We start from the raw sequence: 19897 nt of genomic DNA on the forward strand, positions 1-19897 counted from the left end.
TATTTAAGAACATGTGTTTCTGGGGTACATACAGCTTCAAGCTACCACATGTAGTTTCTGAGGAGTTGTGTTGTTGTGTAGTTCTGTGGGTGTGAACACAGGCAAGAGAGCTAGCAGAAGGAAAGAAGAGCATTTACTCTACTCAGGCAGAAAGGACCTTCATCCTGGGCACGTGTCACCTGGGATGTCTGATGTAATGTTCTCTTGGTACTTTGAGACAACAGGAATAGCATTGTGAGCCCAGTGCTTGGAAACCACTCAGTATCACAGCCCAGCAATGGGTCTGGCCAGCTCATGGGAAGATCTTTTCTTAGTTTACAGGTGGGAAATGAGACTCCTTAGGAAATAGTCATACCTTTATTGAGTTTAACAAAAGAAAAGCCAGTAAGAATTAGTGTCCAATGTGGATTGATAGATTTATTTTTTAAAAATGCAATTGGTTGGAGCATCTAGGAGGAAAAACCTAAAATTGTAGAACTGTAAGCCATACCAAACTTTGAAATCTGTTCTGTAACTACTTGTTACAATGTACTTTGAAATTTATCGCTTTTTTTGTATATGTATTATATTTCACAATTAAAAAAAATACTAGAAGAAACTGTAAAAGACTTGAGGATGAGGCCTTTCTAAATATGATGCAAAGGAAAACGACAAAAAAAAACAAAATTAAATATGATGCAAAAGCTAGGGGCATGAAAAGGAAGGCATTAACAAATTCAACCACAGAAAAATTAAAATACCTGCATATATAACCAAAGTTAAAATAAAAAAATATTTGTAGCTCTTGTAGCAAAGAGATAGTTTTTTTAATATGTAAAGAACTCCTGCAAATCAGTGAGAATAAGAACAAATACCTCAAAGTAAAGTTGGCCAAGGATTCGTGGCTGAAATTGCCCATTACCTCCTTTATTAATTGCCTCCTCTTCTCTCTTATTAACTGATTTGAAGCCATGTACTCAGTTAAAAAGCGACATTTTCTAGTCTCCCTATGGTTGGGTACAACATTGTTACTAAGGTCTTGATTAGATAGAATCTAAAGTGTCAAAGAGAACTTTTGGAAAGGCTTCTTAAAGGAAGGAAGCATATACATTTTCACCTTCCAGGCTGCAATCTAGATATGATGTCTGGTACTCCAGCAGCTATCTTGATCCATAAGATGACCTTTAAGTTGTAAGTCATGTAATATGGTAGAAGAGAAGGAACCCCTGAAACCCTGATACACTTAAAGCCTTTGTGCCAACCTGAAACAGCATCTCCAGAAATGATTTCTGTGAGAATAAACTCCTTGAGTTTTAAAGAAAAAAAACGCAATTTGGGGAAAATTTTAAACGCTTATTGATAAAAAAAATTTTGAGCATGCATCCCAGTTTAATATCCATTTATTTAGTGGTTGTTTATATCTATTACTGTATTAATATGTAATATACATTATAAAACATTCAAATGTAGAAGTGAGAAGAAGGACATTAAAAATAAATATTAAGGGATATACTAACAATTATTTCCGGTTCCTCAGTGAATCATGTGGTGTACTCCCAGAGGTATATGCTTCTCACTTGGGAGAACACTGCTCAGTGGAACTCCCTAACGGCATTATTACACCCTCCCCACCACCCAGTTTACTGAGAGGTAAAAGATAACAGCAGCACCTTGAGGTGGTGTCATCCTCGGGCCCATTCCTTCCCAATCCCTATTGCTCTGATGAAAAACCATTCAGTTATGGTTTTCAAACATATTTTCCTTTTAAGCGCAGCTTTCTCTACTGTGAAATTGCTTCCTTTCTTACAGTAGCAATTGACCACACAGAAAGCCCTTTTTATAGGAACTGGCAGCCCTCCCCACTCCCCCTTTGTGGCTTTGCTATTCATCTTGTTCAATTTTGTGCCAAGATTAAACAGAACATGGAAGTGAAAACCACTGTCATTTGAATTTGGGCTGACCCTGCAGGTTCATGCTAGAGCAGAACTTCGTGTCCATGTAGCTCTCTTGCATATTGTTTGTCCCTAAAGTTCTCTCCTTCAGGTTTCTCCTGTACAGTCTGAATTGGTAGCTTCAGAGGAGGATATAGGAACTGGTGGGAATCAGGGATGAAGGGCCAGATACTAGGGACTGGCCCAACAGCCTGGAGTTGCTGTATGGTTTTTATCTGATGAACTCCATGTGGGGTTAAGGAAGCCTGGGAAGTTGGTGGATCTGGACAGCTCAAAGAGATGTTAGCAGGCAGAAAAAGACACAGTCCAGTGCAGTGCCTAGAATCCAGGAGCTGGTAATCTGACCCTCTTTCCGCTCCCACCTCAGCTGCTGACTCCTAAATCAGGTTTTGTCAGTCTCCTGTCCTACTTTAGTTCTGTGACTGGCTCAGTCCCGGAAACCAGTCTCTTCACTACTTCCAGGAAGCAAGACCCCTGGTCATGACTCTTTGAACAGGCCTAGACTGACCTTAGAAATTGGGTCACTTCTAGGCTCTCAAACCAACTTGTATACTCTATCTCCATAATCTAGAAATAGTCTATTTTAAACATTGGGGTGAATTCCTTGGCTAGGACAAAGTATGGAGGTATAGAAAGAACACAAACTTTGGAGACAGGGTAGTATGTTTATTGTATTTACTTTGTGCCAAACACTGTGCTAAACTCTTACAAACCTTATCCCATTTGGTCCTTAAAGCACTCTGGTGAGGTGAATAACTATGAGTTTTAAATTTCTTCATATGTAAAGTAAATTTCTTCATATGTAAAGAGATTTAAACAGTTTGCTCATAGTCAGGGCTGAGGGGTGGTGCCCTGGGATTCTCAGCCAGGCTTAGGATTGGAGTCCTCGCTCTTAATTGCTGTACTTGTCTGTTCCAGGGGCAACTGACCAGAGCCTGTTTTCTAATCTGGGCAGAACGTAATAAATTATATCTGTTATCATTTGTACAGAAATTTAGTTTTAGAATGAAATCTTGGATAGTCGCTTACAACTTTGGCAATAACTTAGGACCACTTGATCAAAACTGCTAGCTTTCCATAGCCTCAGGTCTCTATAAGGTTCTTTTTTAATTGGCTCCCCCTAGCTTCATCAGTTTTGGAGGCCAAGATCCTAAGATTCTGTTCTTGAAGCCAAGTTCCCCACATTCATTCATACAACTTGACTAAGTTGATTTACTAAGTGCCTATCATGTGCTAGGTGCTTGGAATACAGAGGTGAAGAAGGCACAGTCCTGGTCTCTCAGGGGCTTAGAGCTTGGGGTTGTGGGTAGTAGGGGCGGGGGGAGGCAAACATAGTAAAAGGCTCTCATGATACAGTGTGAGCAGGATCCACTCACCTTCACTGAGAGGTGATGGATACTATGCTGCCATCAGCAAGGTTGGCTACCTCACTTCTCTGCACAGACCAGTGGACAACTGGTAGGGATTTGGGGCTCAGTAGAACAAAGCTGGAACCTCTGGATACCCAAATTTTGAGGCTGAGGGAGTCTTGTGCTAGATACTGAGCTCAAACAAGCCAGCTTCTATGGCAGGAACCTAGAACCTGAGGGAAACTGGTACAGAGTCCATCGCCTTTCACAGCATCCCCCACACAGCTGTTCTTTGTCCATAGTCTGATTTCCATGAGGCCTTGGCCAAGGTCTTTTAAAGGCTTGTAACAGTTGGCTGATCTCTGGGATTCTCTGAGAAGTAGCTTTTAGGAAGCATGGTCCCTTTAGCACCTAGATGGTTTTTGCAAGGTGTTCAAGTACTTCTTCGTAATCGTGTTCATCATCATCTGCAAAAGAGTCCAAGTCAGTGGCACCACTGCTCTGACCTGAGCACTTCACTCCAAAAAGGCCTGTGTGCCACCGGAGTCTGAGCACTGGGGGCTGAACTCATCTTCTCTTGCTAGGACAAGGAAAGGGCAGTAGAGTCCCTTTGGCCTGAGCCCACCCTTATAGGCTTATCCAAACTGGGACCACAGAAGGGTCTGTCCCTGGCTGAGGTTGTGGCCAGTACCATCAGAAATAAGGAAGCAGTAGGGGTGTGGAGAAGGGGAGAAGCAAGGGCTGTCACAGACTTACCTGAATCCTGCATATTTGGCCTCGAGGGGCTGAGACTCTTCCTGCAAGCAGGAATCTTGCTGTACACTTTAAAACTGTGCTTGGTTAACTCTGGCATGGTGTCCGTCTTGATTTTTGGCAGCAGAGTGAGTTGCTCCAGTCCTAATACTTGAGAAGACTTTAAGTGGGGATAAAAATGAGCAGAAATCAGTAGATCTCAAGAAAGAGGCAACAGAGTCCATGAAATACAATTTACTTAGTGTCACTTCCTCTGTCTCCCTCTCCACTTCTTTTTCAGGGTCAAATTTCTTGGGACCCCAGATGTTTTTGCTACAAGCACATGAAACATTCATTGGCAGGGGAGAAAAAAATGGCAAGGGTGGGAAATGAGGATGGGGTTGGAGCTGAAAACAGGGTGTCCCTGGAATTCTCCACAGGAATTTGGCCAATGTTCTTCAAATATGTTGCTGAAGGGGAAAAAGCAGAGACACCTCAGGAAAGCAGTCACAGAACCTCTGAGCAGGGCACCAGAGCTGAAAGGGCCCTTAGAGGGAGGAGAGCTTTTATTGAGCTCTTACCATGTGCTAGGTGCTAAATGCAGATCTGCTCATTTAACCCTCAAGCGGCCTCTTGAGTAGCTGTTTAATTCCCAATTTCATTTGAGGAAATGAACTTAGAGAGAATGTGGTATGTCAGACCTGTCTGCGGATCTATAGCTGGGCCAAGGTTTGGACCCAGAACCATGTCTGTGACCTCTAATTCTGGTGCTCTTTCCACCACACCATGCTTTAAAGAGCAAACAGTATAATCCCAGTTAGTAGCAGAGAATGGTGATACCCAGAGAGGAAAAGTTACTGATACAGGGGCAACAAGCAGGGAGTGGGCCCAAAATCACTTCCATCAGGAAGCAAACGAAGACTTGAGGTCTCTCAACTCTGTGCCATGTGCTTTCCAGTGCTGGAAAGGGCTGCATTTCAGATACTCCAGTCTGTTCTTTGGTAGGACACAAAAAGGTTTCCCCACCCCCCCGCAGAAATGAGCCCTTCTAGAGCTGAGACAGCTCAGTGTTCACCTTATTAGTTTCCCCAATTGTAAGAAGAGATAAAATCAGTGCCTACCTCAGGGGGCTGTTTTAAGAGCTAGGTGGGACAAATATAAGGTGCCTGCCACAGAATAAGCACCCAATAGAAGGCAGCTAATAAAACACACTGTGAACTGGTGATGTCCCAGTTTTACTGTTGGGAAAGCTGATCCTCGGAGGAGTGACTGCTACAGGCTACAAAAGTAAACTGGGATGTAAATTAAATTCTGACTTTCTTTATTCCCTCATCTGCAATTCAGTTTGGTTCAGTTCAGCAGGTTTTTGCTGTCACTTATAATGCCTGCTTTGCAGAAGATGAGGTCCCTGCCCCACAGAACTACCTCTAGCAGAGAGAAACTTGAGTGCAAATGAAAAAAACTTTCCTTCCCTCAAGTTAATACAACATGCAATGTGGATACTGAAAAGGAAGGATTATCCCTGCCTAGGTGGAAATTTGAGCCAAGCTTTGCCCCTGAGCCTGAAAGGAGGAAGAACATTCCTAGAAAAAGAATGGTCTGCGTACAATGCTGAGGCTGGAATCGGCATATTGAGGAAGCTTTAGTGGGTGGTGGAAGATAAGCCTGGGATGGCAGGACTGGAGTCATCTTACAAAGGCCCCTGGATGCCATGTTAACAGGTTTGCATTATCCCCCTGGCACTGGGGAGCTACTAAAGGTTTCAGAAGATGGGGCTGAGGCTCAACCATGACCAAGATTTGGGGAGGTTACTCTGACAGCTGTGCGGGTGGGATTTAGAAGCTTTTGAAACAGTCCAGGGAAAAAATGATGAGGCTTCCACTAGGGAGTGCTGGCAAGGGTAATGAAGAGAGGAAAAGCACAATGCACTTGGGGCGAGAATGCTTATGCCCAAGTTCAGGCTCTGCCACTTACTAGCTGTGTGACCTTGGGCACTCCATGGGGTCTCTGAGCCCCCATTTTCTCAGCTGTATAATATGGACAATCACACCAACCTCAGGATTGTGAGGATCAAATAAGTACAATAGATGAGAAAGTGTGCTCTGTACACTGCAGAGTTCCATAGAATTATAAGAACAGCGAGATTCCAGACAGACAAGAGATGGCAGGATGGGCAGTGATCCCAGTTCTCTCTACAGTGACCCCTCCCTGCCCACCTTAGTTATTTTGGTACCTTAATGCCTTCCTCCCTGTTGCTCTGCTTCTGTCCGCTGGTGCTCCATTTTTTGGGGGGCCTGGGTGGAGGCATGTGATTCTCACTGGCTGGTAACTTCCGAAGGTGATAGTAGAAGGTATCTGTCAGCTCCTCCACTGTGACTACAGGGGGAGACCCAGCTGGCCGGCCTGGCTGCCCCTCCACCTCCATGACTGTCAGGTCCAGCCACTGGGGAGGGATCTCAAAGCACATCTCAGGCTCTGAGTTCAAGCTGACCACCAGAAAGGGTTCCATGATCTTCTCCTCCAGCCGCAGGCCCAAGGAGGCCAGAGGGTCAGCAGGATGGCTAGCATCCTTTGCCACCACCTTGACCTCACAGGGCAGTGAGAAATGGGCAGTCAGATCTGCCAGGCTATAGCGCCGGCTATCGCTCTTCTCCTCCACGAAGCCACCAGCAGTGTAGAGGGGCAGCAGAACCCGTTCTTGGTCCTCCGCCTCCTCTCTGCACTCGTCTTCCTCCTCTTCCTCCCCAGCCTCATCATTCAGCCGCTGACAGACCAAAACATCTACGTCCCCGCTGTGGACCCCAAGGGCCTGGCCAGTCCCCAACACCTCCAGCCGGTCACCCACTGCCAAGGAAGTGAACTCGGGGTTCTCCTCCTCCTCCCCCTCGCAGTCCTTCGTGGCTACCACCCGGAGGGGCCGGCCTGGCTGGAAGGCACTCAGGAGGTCGTAGGCCGTGGCAAACTCCCTCGGCCGCCGCCGCAGCTTGCCCTGGTAGGCCCCGGAGATCATGAAGTGTCTGGGCACCTTCCGGCCCTTGCTGGTAGCCAGGACCCGCCACGGGGGGGTGGCCTGGCCGTGGATCCAGAGTCTCTGGCCCTTCTGCAGGGAGCCCAGCCATGGGCTGAGGAAGACAGGGCGCCCTTCCGGAACTTCCAGGACCTCCATGGACAGGGGAAAGGGGCCTCCCCGGGCCAGGACCTCACTCAGCAGCAATGGTTTGATGAAGTGGATGTCTCCAGAGGAAGCAGTGACATCCTCCACGTCGACCTCCAGGGTGGAGGGGATCTTGACGATGGTTCTGCGCACTGTGGAGAAGGAGGTCAGCTCGGGGCACACCGGGTGGGGGAGACCCCCCAACCGTGGCAAAGGGACTTGGCCTCGACTTGATGACCCCTTTCCTGATTTCCTCTTCTTTCCCACCAGCATTTTCCTATTGTACCAGATTCTTCTCCCATTCTTTCCCTTCAACCTGTTCTTTTTTTTAAATTATATAAAACTTTAAACATTTCTAAATGTAGAGAGAACAGTATAGTGAGCCCCCAGTACCCATCACGTGGCTTCAACACTGAACTCAAGGCCCATCTTTCATTGGGGTGCTCGCCTCCCTCTAGTCCCCTCCACGGGATTATTCTGAATCAAAATAATTACCTCAGGGCATCTGTGATCATTTCAGTTTGTATCTTTATGAAAAGGGAAGGTTTTTTTAAAATGCCATTACCACATCTAAATAATAATTTGACAATTCCTTAATATCATCAAATATCCAATCAGTTCAACTATTTTTTTTTTCTTTTTTCAACCACTTTTTAAAGTTTACTTTTGAATGTAATTTTATAAGCTGCCTTCCCAGATCCTTTCTGGATTTAAAGAGAGAGAAAACCAAATCAAGAAAAATACTGACAAATGACCTCGGCCACTTATTTCTTCTTGAGGGTCGATTAGTATCCTGATGTATAAACTCAAGATGTGCTTCATCATCAAGCCCGTGATGAAAACTGACCCATTCACTGTCTTCATTGACCCACGCCACACGAGGGGCAGGGCAGGGAATATTTTCCCCATTATACAGATAAAAACACTGAGGCTTGGAGAAGTGGCAACTTCCTTTCGTTCAATATTTGGATTTCTGGAATATGCAACTAAGTGATGATATTGATTACTGATTATGTATGTTGTTTTATTTTGTTTATTTTTTTAATTAATAAATAAATTTAAAAAAGAAAAAAAAATTCGGATTTCTGCTCCATGCTATATGAGTTGCTCATGATTAAAGCTGGGGGATGGGCACGTAGACTTACATTATACTGTTCCTTCTTTTCTTCAAAAGGACATAGTTTGCGAATTACCTGAGCATATTCCATTATTCAGGATCACCTCTCAAGCCCTGCTCATCATGAAAACATTTTGCTAATATAAATAAAAAACAAAAACCACCTGGCTAAAAGTGGAGGCAACTCAACCGTCCATCAATAATGGATGGATAGCCAAAATGCGATATATCCATACAACGGAATATGATTCAGCCATAAAAAGTAATGAAGCTTTGATACATTGTAGGTAGAACATGGATGAACCTTGAAGAAATCATAGTGAATAAAAATAAGCCAGACACAAAAGGACAGATATTATGAGATCTTACTGCTATGCAATATTAGTATATGCAAATTCAGAGTCAGAAATCAGAATACAGGTTACCAGGCATAAGGAATAGGGGAAGGGAACAGGGAGTTAATACTTAATGGGTAGAGAGTTTTTGTTTGGGGTGATGGAAAAATTTTGGTAATGGATGGTGGTCATAGTTGCACAACACCAAATTTAATGAACACCATTGAAGTGTATACTTGAAAGAGGTTAAAATGGGGAACTTTATGTTGCATATATCTGCCACAATAAATATTTTAAAAAACAGACATAGAACTGTACAACACAAAGAGTGAATCCTAATGTAAACAACAATATAATATTGCCTGATATAATATTAATAATATAATCAATAATGTAATATCGATTCATCAATTGTTAACAAATGTACAATAATAAAGCAAAATGTAGAAAATAAGGGGAAAAAAGCCATTGTGGAATTCACTCTCCAGTAAGAAATAAATATTGCTATTGTTAAAAAAACAAAAATAAAACTTGACTCCCCAGATTGTGGTGGTCTCTTATTACCATTTCCCAAAAGGGTTCAGTGCTCCCTGGGAGAGAGCTAACTTCAGTTCCTGGGGAGGAAATGTTCAAGTCTAGCCAGTCTGGAACGTTTTATACTAGAAAGCAAGGACAGTCTATCCCAGACCAAGCAGACATGTCAAAAGGATTCAGAGACCAACTTGAAAAGGCTCCACTGGCCAAAGATGAGACAATTGAACAATACTTTCACTAAAACACATAAAAATCTGTGAGTTCATAATTATTAAACACACACACACACAGACAATGATATAATCACATCTGAAGCATGCTAGGGAGCCAATTTATTTTAAAACCTAGGAAAAAATCAAGCATTTGACTTGTATTTTCTGTACTGTACCTAAGAGTAACCAAAAAGTAGATGAAGGGAAATTTCTCTTTATTGACATTTCCCAGCTAAAAAATAAAGAATGATAAGATTAAAATATCTAGTTTGCAATTCTTAATGACATAATGGGTCTTGGCAGTGATGGTCAATACATCGCAAAAACAGCAGCAATGAAAAATTGTGTCTGATCAAACTTCTAGGAGCTAAGTATAGTTTACAGGTGTGCAGAAAAGAGTTACATAGCAGGCCAGAAACTGCTGTCTTTAGAAAGGATGCAATCAGGAAAATCCAAAATGTAAGAAACTTTTGGATTCCAAAATAGGACAAATGGCCTTATTTCTTCAATAAATTGCTAGAAAAGTAGAGAAGGAAGGGGAACCAATAAGTTAAAAGAGGCTTAAGAGACATAACAACCAATTGCAATGTGTGGGCCTCATGTAGATCTGATTTAAATAAACTGTAAAAAAAAAAAAAAAAGGATGAGCCCAAAGAGGAAATGCAAACACCAAATGGATATCTAGTGGCATTATGGAGTTGTGACTTTTTTGGTGTGATAATGGTATTGTGGATCTGTTTTTAAAAAGCCATTTTTAAAAGAGCTACACCTTGTAGTACTTACAAAAGAAATGATATGATGATAAAGGGGGGAAGGATTGAAATGAAACAAGAGAGACCCTAAGTTGATAATTGTGATGTTGGGTGATGGGGGTCATAGGAGTTCATTATATTACTCCTTAACTTTTTGATATATTTGGAATTTTCCATAATAAAACTTTCAGAGGTTTTTCCTTTTTTAAGGGCAAAGAATCCCCACTTGGCTCTATGGTTTGCCAGCAAACCCGCCTAACGACTCAAATTCTCCGTGCTCCAGGAATTTGGCCTTTGCTCAGGCTTGGCCTCTGGCTGGCTGGCCATGGACAGTTTCTGCCTCTCTGTCTCCACTGCCCTGCTCTGGCATGCTGCCCCAGCCTGCACTAATAAATAACCTATGAAACCAGCTGGGGGATTCACTCAGCATAGGGTCCTCTCTTCAGTGATCTACAGGAGTGATCCCACTCCCCCAGAGTCAGGAAAAGTATCTTTCTCCTGAGCAGCTAGTCATGTTTTTAATTTGTGACATGGTGTCTTAAGAGATATCCAACTTTGCCCAAATCTAAAAAAGTAGATGGGAGCTCACCCTTCTGTCATTTTCCTTTATATCTAATTTCCCACTTATTGGGGAATCTCTATTATGATATATCTATTCTATCGTATATTGTATACTCCCCAGATTATCATCAGGGAAGGGGTCATCCAGCAGAGCAGCTCTCCAGGGTCCCTCTCTGTCCCTCCCCTACCAGTCCCCACCCAATTCCCTGGGCCACTCACGGTGCATGATGGCGTGGACCTCATACTGGGGCCTCAGGATCAAGGACCTCCAGGGCAGGGTGGTGCAAGTGAGGGGACAGTCCCTAAGGGATGGGTCCTGCAAGGCCTGAAGCAGGGTCCGAGGGCCGCCAGGCTCCTGCCTCCAGAAGGGCCCCTTCTGGGATAGGGGCAGGTGCAGAGTGACTGGCTGGGCACTCGTGTCCAGGACACAGTGGGCACAGGGGGTCCCTAGGTGCATTTCAACAGCCTTGAGTTTGAGGGGTCGATCTGCAGGCACCACCCTGCCCTCCATGGTGATGCTATGGGTTGACATGAAACAAATGGGCAGCTTCTCGGACCTCTGGGTTGCAGCAGAGACCAGCTCCTCCAGGGTTCCGTAGCTCTGGAGGTTGGTGAGCGGGCTGAAGTAGCCTGTGGGGCACAGGAGAGGATATCAAGGTCACTGGGGGTGGTAGTGGTGCAGGCCTTGGCTGGGTCCAGTGTTGTTTACCAGGTGCCGGTCTGTCCCAGAATCCCCTGAGGACAGACGCCAAGAGGGGGCCTGCAGATAGATGACAGAGCTGCAGGGCTGAGGGTCGAGAGGCAGTAAGTGACCATGTGTGAATGGACGGTGAGTGGCAGCATTTATTTATTTCAAATAAATGAATTATTTATTTCAAAATAAAAGCAAAAACAAAACCTCAAAATACAAAACAAAACACATCACTTGTTTTTACTTGGATCTTCAGTGCTTTCAAAATAAAGACCAAAATGTGTTAGCATACCACACAAGCTCTCTGGTGATCTGGCTCCCAGTTGCCTCCCCACCACTTAGCCCCCCACCTTGAATCCACACCCGCGCACTTCTGATTCTAGCAATCACAATTATTTAGTAATAAAAGCAAGCCCTCAGAGTGTGACTTCTTTGGGCCAGTGCCTGTGCTAAGCACTTCATGCATGTTAGCTCATTTAATCCTCAAATCAAGACTGATTATCCCCATTCCACAGAAGAGGATGGTGAGGCACAGAGAGGACATATGAACTTGCCCAGGGCCACAGCCAGTGACTGACAGAGCTGGAGTCTCATCCAGCCTCTTGCTCCAGGGTCCAGGGTCTCTGGTCCACTAGGCTGTAGCTTCCTACAATGACTGAGCTGCTAAGGATTTTTCAAGCATCAAATTTTCTCCCTGGGATCCTGCCTCCAGTCGGTCTGTCTTTAAACCCAGCTCGGGCATCACCGTCTCTGGGAAGCTTCACAGACCCCTGAGGCAGGGTCCCCACCACCACTCCTTCACCACAGCTACATGAGCTCTCTTAGGAGTGGCCCTCCTCTCACTGCCTGGTCATTTGTCAGTCTCCCTGCTGTCCTGGAAACCCCCTGCTGCACCTAGTTCACCCTGTTCCCCCACCCCCAGCACAGGTCCAGCACTCCAGTGGCTGTCAGTCAATGTTTGGTGAGCGACTGTTTAAGTGAACCCAGAGGCAGGGACCTCAACAAATACAAAGAACACAAAGAAAATCCCATCTGAGAGGCAGATGGAGTTAGAGAACTCAGCACGGACATGACAGGGGGCAGCCATGCCAGGCTCAGGGCATTGTTGGACCACTCTGAGAACATTTGCAGGTCTCAAGCCTGAGCCATAGTGGGTGGGAGGACCAGTGCACAAACCCAGAGGGGTGGGAGTGCAACCCAGGACTGGGGGATTGGCGAGCCTGCAAGTGTGTCGCAGATGGGCCTGGAGGGTGCCAGGGCACCAGGAAGACTGGGGTCCCAACTTACCCTGGAAGTTGGGGGCGAGCTCCATGGTCTGGCCCGTCCCTGGGTCCTCACAGACCACCTTCTGGAGGTGAACCTGGGTGACCTTGATCAGGTCCCCTGTGGAGAAGGAGCACTCATTTCCAGAGATCTCATAGATGGAACCTGTGGAGACATGGACTCGGTTTCCCTGTTTGGCAAGACCCAAATGCTGGGCAGCCTGTGCCATTACCCAACAAGCTTTGCTATGCCACATCTTTGCAAACACTGTTCCCACTGCCTTTGCAAACACTGTTCCTTGCCTAATGCCCAGTAGCTCAGGGTCCCCAAGCAGCAGAAATTGCATCTGCCATCTCTCAGCATCATATGTACCCCTCTGTGGGCACTTTTCTGTCATTTTTCCGTCCCTACCAAACTTAGCTCACAGGATGGGGCTGATTCATTTCAGCATTTCTGCAGCTGGCACAGCCTCTAAATTTGTATTAGATTCATGAAAGAGAAGCAACCCAGTGAATCCCATCTCCCTTGTGGTACAGCTACAAAGCCAGGCTCAGAGAGGGGCAGTGACTCCTCCAAGGTCACACAGCACCAGGGTTGGAACCTGGCTCTTCTATCACCTGCCCTGGTGCTCATCTTCTTCAGCAGAGTTGGTTTTAAAGGAAGCACAGGTGGGACTGAGAGCCACTGATAGGGAATGGCTGAGTGGGCAGGGTTCTGGGCCCCAGTTTTAAGCAGAGCAGCCCCACTTTTCTGATTTAAAGGGCTTAAAACAGTGTCTTGAACATAGAAGCGGCTCAGTAGAGATCACAGGTGCACACACACATACGGTGCACCTGATTTTCATCTAGCTGATGGGGCAGTGAATTGCAAGGGGGCTGAGACTTGGGGGACACCTGACCCCACCCCCAGCCCCAGGAAAGCCCCAGTAGGGACAAACATCAGCCAGGACAAAGTGATGAAAATTCCACCCCTTCTCCCCAGGAAGACACTCACAAGACCAGAAAACACCCAGTTCTGCCTACAATTTCATGGGTGGCTCCTCCAGGCTGGTGGGAACAGTTAACTGCTGAGCTAAGCGCTCATGATCTTGGTGAAAGGCTACAAGCTGCAATTGCTGCATCAGGTTTACGCCCTATGACTGTTCTTGGAGGGATGGGCAGTTTCTATTTTCTAAATACAGAAACTGAGGGGATTACCCAAGACCATCAGCTAACAGGATGCAGAATCGGTTGGTTTGCCTCCAAAAGTGGTTCTCTTATCCACGCAGCTGCACTGCTTCTGAGTGTCCCGCGCAGCCACCTGCCCACCTGGGCATTGCCAACTGTCCCCAGCCATGCTCATCCCCACCTGTGCACCTGCATCCCGTTCAGGTCCTTCCTCTCGAATCTCCCTAACTTCCTCCACCTTCCACCGCCCAGGGAGAATGAGGAAGCTCAAGGGTGGTGAACAGGATGGTGCACAGGAGAGGTTGAACGGACCAGGGGATTGATCCTCCAGCTGGGGTAAGAGCAAACATGGCAGGCGCCTACACGTAGCTCCCAGGGGATAGAGTCAGGATTTGAACCCAGATCTGTCAGAAACCCACGTGTGCCTGTGCAACCCACTGTGTGGAGATGGCCTGTTCTGCCCCCTGTGAGGTTCTCCATGCATCTCAGTCTTGGTCTAAAACTCCACATGCAACCTCAGAACACATTAATGGAAGTTGCTGTGGCGCAGCAAGTCTTCCTCTACCCAGGAGGGAGCAGGGCACCCATGCATCACTTTGCTCTCTAAGGAAGGAGTCTGCGCCCCCACATGGCACCTCTCTGTTCCCTCTTTCCTTCACCCTCCCCCATTCAGAGGCCTACAGTTCCCCCAGGGCAGCCCTGGCATCCCATCCTCCGAGCAGCCGTCCTTTCCCTTCCACTACTTGTCAATCCCTCCCCTCTTGTTCTTTCAGGCAATTATGGATTGAACCGCTGGTGGGCAGATTGTGGCCAGGGGACAGATATGAGAGCTGTGCAAGAAGCAGAGGGTCGGTTTAGGGGAGACTTCCCGAAGGAAAAGCCATCTAAAGCTGAGAATAAAGGGATTGGTTAGGTGAAGAACTGCAGGTTACCAAGAGAAGGTAAAGTCTGGAGGAGGGACCGACGGACTGAAGGAAGCCGTTGAAGATGGGCATCAATGGGGAGAAGAGGGAAGACACAGTGGGGCACAAGGGGAGGGGAGAACTGAAGACAAGCCCTCTGACCAGGCGCTTAAGAATCAAGCAATATCTGCGTGTCACTGGCACAGTCGTAACTCAATAAATGCGCTCGGTGGTTCCAGCCCGGCTTGAATCGGTTCCTTCCACCTTCCGTGCCTGAGCTCATTGACTTCACATCACCACTCTGCGGCACAGGTCAGCGCAACCCAAGGGAGCGACCCCATCCCCCATTCCACGGAAGCAGAAACGGAGGCCCAGAGAGGTGGAGAGCATTCCCCCAAATCACACAGCTCGGACAGGAGCTGCATTAGGATTCGAACCCGTGAGCAGTTTCCCGGTTTCGAATGGTCTTGCAGCACCTCTGCCCCAGAGAGAGTCTGGCCGCGGCGGGCCGAGGGCAGAGAGGGGTCCCGGTCCCCCACTCACTCTGGAAATAAACCCCGGAGCAGATCCGCAGCACGCGCGGGAGGGAGGCAGGGTCCAGCGCCCGCACGAAGTCCTGCAGCGGCACCTGCTCCATGGCGCGGCGGGCTCGCTGGGAGACGGAGTGAGACGCCAGCCCGCCGCGCGCCGAGCCGCAGCCCCGCCCAGGAGGGACGGGCCAGCCCCGGGGGGGTGGGGGGGGGGGGAGACGCCCCAGACGCCAGAGCTCTTGCGCAAGCCATCTGCGGCTCCCGGCCTCAGTTTCCTCACCTCTAAGGTGCGGGGCGCAGTACCTACCTCTCTCGTTGGTTGCACGATTTGGAGCGTCTAGATCAGGGCCTGACACTCAGGCAGTGATGGACCCCTTGGTGGGGCGAGGATGCCTGGAAATGATGAAGGTGAAGGAGGAGACCCGGGGGTTCCGCGTGGAAGCTCCCTGCCAGATCGAGGAAAGAGACTTGTGGTTCGGGTGGGAGAGGACAGACGTGGCCCAGCCCTGAGGGGTCCACAGCATGAGTCCGCTGGGAGACACGGCCCTGCCCTCCAGGTCTGAGAAGGGAGACCTGAGAAGGGAGTGTCAGGTCTGACTTCCCCTCTCCAGGACATCTCGTGATCCCCTCTTGGGCACCTCCAGTGACAGGAAGCTCATTACTTTTCCAAGATACATTTATAAACGATATAAAATCTCCTCAAGCTAAAAAGAAATCTGCTTAGGAAACAGACCAAACAGTTCTCCTGACTCACAGAGATGGGATAAGAGTTCCCTCTTCCCAGTCCCCCACGGCTAGACCCATCAAGTTTTGAACCCAAAAGGAACTAGGATTGGGTTCAAATCCCAGCTCCTGTTGTGATATGACTCTAGGGAAGTCACTTTGATTTTTCTGAGTCTCAGTTTAGCTGTTCAGAGGATCAAATGAGATGATAGAGATATTATACAAAATGCGTCAATTTTTTTTGTTATTATGAAAAGTAATAAAAGACTTTTCTCATCAGAGATAACAAAAATTTAAAAATAAAAGCAAGGCAGGGACCCAAACAGATACTTGTACACCAGTGTTCATAGCAGCATTATTCACAGTAGCCAAAAGGAGGAAACAACCCAAGTGTCCATCAATAGATGAATGGATGAATCAAATATGGTATAACCTTATAGTGGCATATCATTCAGCCATAAGAAGAAACGAAGCGACAGATGGCGTAATAGATGAAGCAAAAGAAGTCCATCCAAGCTTAAAAATTGCAGTTGCTATTTTTCAACAGAAAGGCTTACTGTTGACATGGTCAGACTTTGTTAGCTAGTGATAAATGTGGTGAAGCAATCGTGTCTCTCCAAGAAGCAGAAAAATATTATGCAAAAGCAGAAGCATGATGCAAAGAATATGGAGAAACCAAAGGATCTGGACCAACAGTCAACCCTTCAGGACACTTGTTCTTTAGGCAACTTGGAAGTCTTGTGAAGAGTACCCTAGAAAAATGTCAGAGAGAAAATGAATTCATACCACATCCAAACCACAAGGAAAACCTGTGCAAGAACCAGATATCAAACTTCAGAAGGACACTGGGCACTCCGTTTCCTAAAACACATTGATAACGTGTGCACGTTGAATGTCTGTACTACTAGATAAGATAAACCACGAACTTCAGTTCAGATTTCTTAAAATGATTTCTCCAAAAACTATAAAATAATTTATCACATTCGGAGGGATGCTAATTTCAGTTTATCTATTCTTGATTTTTATTATGGTGGAGATGTTTCATGCTTTGTTTCCAGGCTCTCCTTTTTAATCAGGACAGCATTCTAAAGATTTTATTGTGCCTCTAAAGGGTGTATTTTGGGGTTGAGTCCTTTTTGAATTCTGGGTAGTTTCAAGTAAATATGTTAAAATATAGGTCAGAATTATGTGATTTCAGATATGTTTTTCTATCGTCACAAAAAAAGTTTATTTTCCTTCCTCTTATTTTATACCAGAAGGATGACAGGAATCGTTCTTTTTAACAGAAACAGTTATTTCCTCATCATTATATTAATTATAGTACAGACTTGTTATGTTTTGAGTCATTTATCTTTTCTGTTGGAAAAAAAAGTCACTTATGGTGACAGATCAGAAATTCTTTCATATCAAATCTCCTACATAAAATAGAATGTATAATTTACTGGAAAATCAATGTTTATAAGTATTTTGAGACCATATAAGGACTCATTCTTATTCTCGTAGCCCTGTGCTTCATTTTAGTCTCAATAAACCTGCAATGATTTTTATAACTACCTTTTTTAATGGGTCCTTACTTAGAGGACAGAACTTTGTAATGGCTCTTAGTGTTTCTAAATGAGAGAAGACAGGATAAAAATGTTCTTTGAAGACATCAAATACTGCATGATGGAAAGAAAAAACTCTAAACTTAATGAGTTATGTTTTCCTGAATTACACCGATGGCTCTCCAGTTCTTATTAAAAGAAGTTAGAAGTTAGAGGGCAGGCCAAAGTGGCTCAGTAGGCAGAGTTCTCACCTGCCATACCAGAGACCCAGGTTCAATTCCTGTGTGCCTACCCATGTGGAAAAAAAAAAAAAAGAGTAAAATGTTTTTGTTACCTAATTTCAGTGTACATTGTTCTTATATGGTTTTCTAATATACATATCCTGTCAGGGTTGTATTGCTTTAGGCCAAAGGCGGCAGCAAATACTTAGCCAACAAATGTAGATACAGTATCCTCTTTAAAATAGATTGTAATGTTTAAAGCAAAATTAGTTTAGTATATGTACAAACTTAAGAAATAGTAGATGCATAATACTTTAACAAAAGTCATTCATCTGTAAGTATATCTTCTTTTGCTCTCTGGGGGCTTTAGCCAGTTTTCCTATTATAAATGAGACACATGTTCACTTAAATCACTAAAATAGTAGTGTATGTCTATTGAGAGCTCACTATGTATATGTACTAGGCATTGTGCTGCGCCTAGAATCTGCACAGTGACTGTGAGAAATAAATACCATTGTGGCAGTTAGATTCATTTGTCAGCTTGGCCAGGTGAAGGCACCTAGTTCTGTTGCTGTGGACTTGAGCCAATGGTACGTGAACCTCATCTGTTGCTGATTACACCTGCAGGTGGCTAGGAGGCGGGCCTGCTGCAATGAATGACGTTTGACTTAATTGGCTGGTGATTAAATGAGAGACTCAACGTAGCACAGCCCAAGCAGCTTGGCATACCTCATCTCAGCACTTGCAGCTCAGTCCAGGCCTTTGGTGGTGCAGAAAGGAATCACCCCGGGGAAAGTTGTCAGAACCCAGAGGCCTGGAGAAAAGGCCAGCAGAGACCATCCTTTGCCTTCCCACGTAAGAAAGAACCTCAGTTGAAAGTCAGCTGCCTTTCCTGTGAAGAACTAACAAAATAAATCCCCTTTTATTAAAAGCCAATCCATCTCTCATGTGTTGCATTCCGGCAGCTAGCAAACTAGAACAACCATTATCCTGAAAAAAAAAAAAAATCAAGCACTGATACATGCTATAACATGTACATTGAAAACATTATGCTAAACGAAATAAGCCAAGCCCAAAAGAACAAACATCTATGCTTTCACTTACAGCAAATAGCTCAAATAAGCAAATTCATAGAGACAGAAAGTAGATTAGAGGTTACCAACAGCTTGGGAGAGGGGAAATGGGGAGTTATTGCTTAAAGGGTACAGAATTTCCATATTGATGATGAAAAAGGTTTAGCACAACATGGTAAAAATAATTGATGGCACTGAATTGTAAACTTAAAAATGATTAAAATGGTGCATTTTTTGTTACCACAATTTAAAAAAATGTATCCTGTTATTGTCTGAGCTACATGATCTTTGTCAATCAAAATAATTAGGGAAGCAACTGTATAGTGCCTGACAGCACTCTAAAACAAACACTTGCACTATCAGATATCAGTAACACTAGCGATAAAACTTACTAACAAAAATTTTATCTATATATGGATATATCCTAGTTAAAGAACATCTGACAAGGAGAGGATTGTGGGAAGATGGCAGAGTAGGAGGCGCAAAGAATTAGTCCTTCCACCAAAACAGCTATTAAACTGGCAGGAACTGTCTGAATCAACTATTTTGAAACTCTGGAGCCTAATGTCATATTGTGTAGCATCCAGGGAAGAACTGAGAAAGAGCCTGATATATTGCAATAAGCAATGGTAAATTTCACCCTTCTTGAAGCTGCTACCATTGCCTATCCCCTAGCTACTGGACAGGTAGTGGAAACTGAAGGCCAGACTCCTGATGCAGCCTGCTGGTGCCAGGGTGGCTATAAGGACCTAAGTCACCAAAATCTGGGGATGGGGTGTGGGGTCTGAGTGCTACTTCACATCACTGGGGAGCCAGGTCTGAAGCCAGCCATTGTTCCAAATCCCCTGAGCAAAAGCAGCATAGAAATCCTAAAGAGATAGTACTTTTTCTCTCCTCTTGTCTCTTTCCATTTCCCATTTGGGATCAAAAATTAGTTTAGAAAATTGATGGCTCAATTCCTCCACAGCAAAAAACAAAAACAAACAAACAAACAAAAACCCCTAGCAGTCCCAGAGGAGTGGATGAACTAGATTTCCATAGTTATAACAACATAATTCATCAGAATGTCTAGCTGTCAACAACAAAAAAATTGCAAAACACACACAG

The 19897-nt window shown here is 45.3% G+C and overlaps 1 protein-coding gene across 1 annotated transcript; it reads right to left on the bottom strand.

Moving 5' to 3' along the window:
• Nucleotides 1-1372: 1372 nt before the first annotated feature.
• On the bottom strand, nucleotides 1373-15392 carry THEMIS2 (thymocyte selection associated family member 2). The gene is made up of 6 exons (XM_077150643.1): nucleotides 15243-15392; nucleotides 12656-12796; nucleotides 10897-11307; nucleotides 6246-7318; nucleotides 4037-4193; nucleotides 1373-3747 (listed from the first exon to the last, which is right to left on the bottom strand). The coding sequence occupies exons 1-6, from the start codon at nucleotides 15334-15336 to the stop codon at nucleotides 3692-3694; spliced, it is 1932 nt and encodes a 643-aa protein (XP_077006758.1). The 5' UTR covers nucleotides 15337-15392; the 3' UTR covers nucleotides 1373-3691.
• Between the last annotated feature and the right edge of the window lie 4505 nt (nucleotides 15393-19897).

Source organism: Tamandua tetradactyla, chromosome 2 (assembly GCF_023851605.1).
Source record: "Tamandua tetradactyla isolate mTamTet1 chromosome 2, mTamTet1.pri, whole genome shotgun sequence".
NCBI classification, from domain to species: domain Eukaryota; kingdom Metazoa; phylum Chordata; class Mammalia; order Pilosa; family Myrmecophagidae; genus Tamandua; species Tamandua tetradactyla.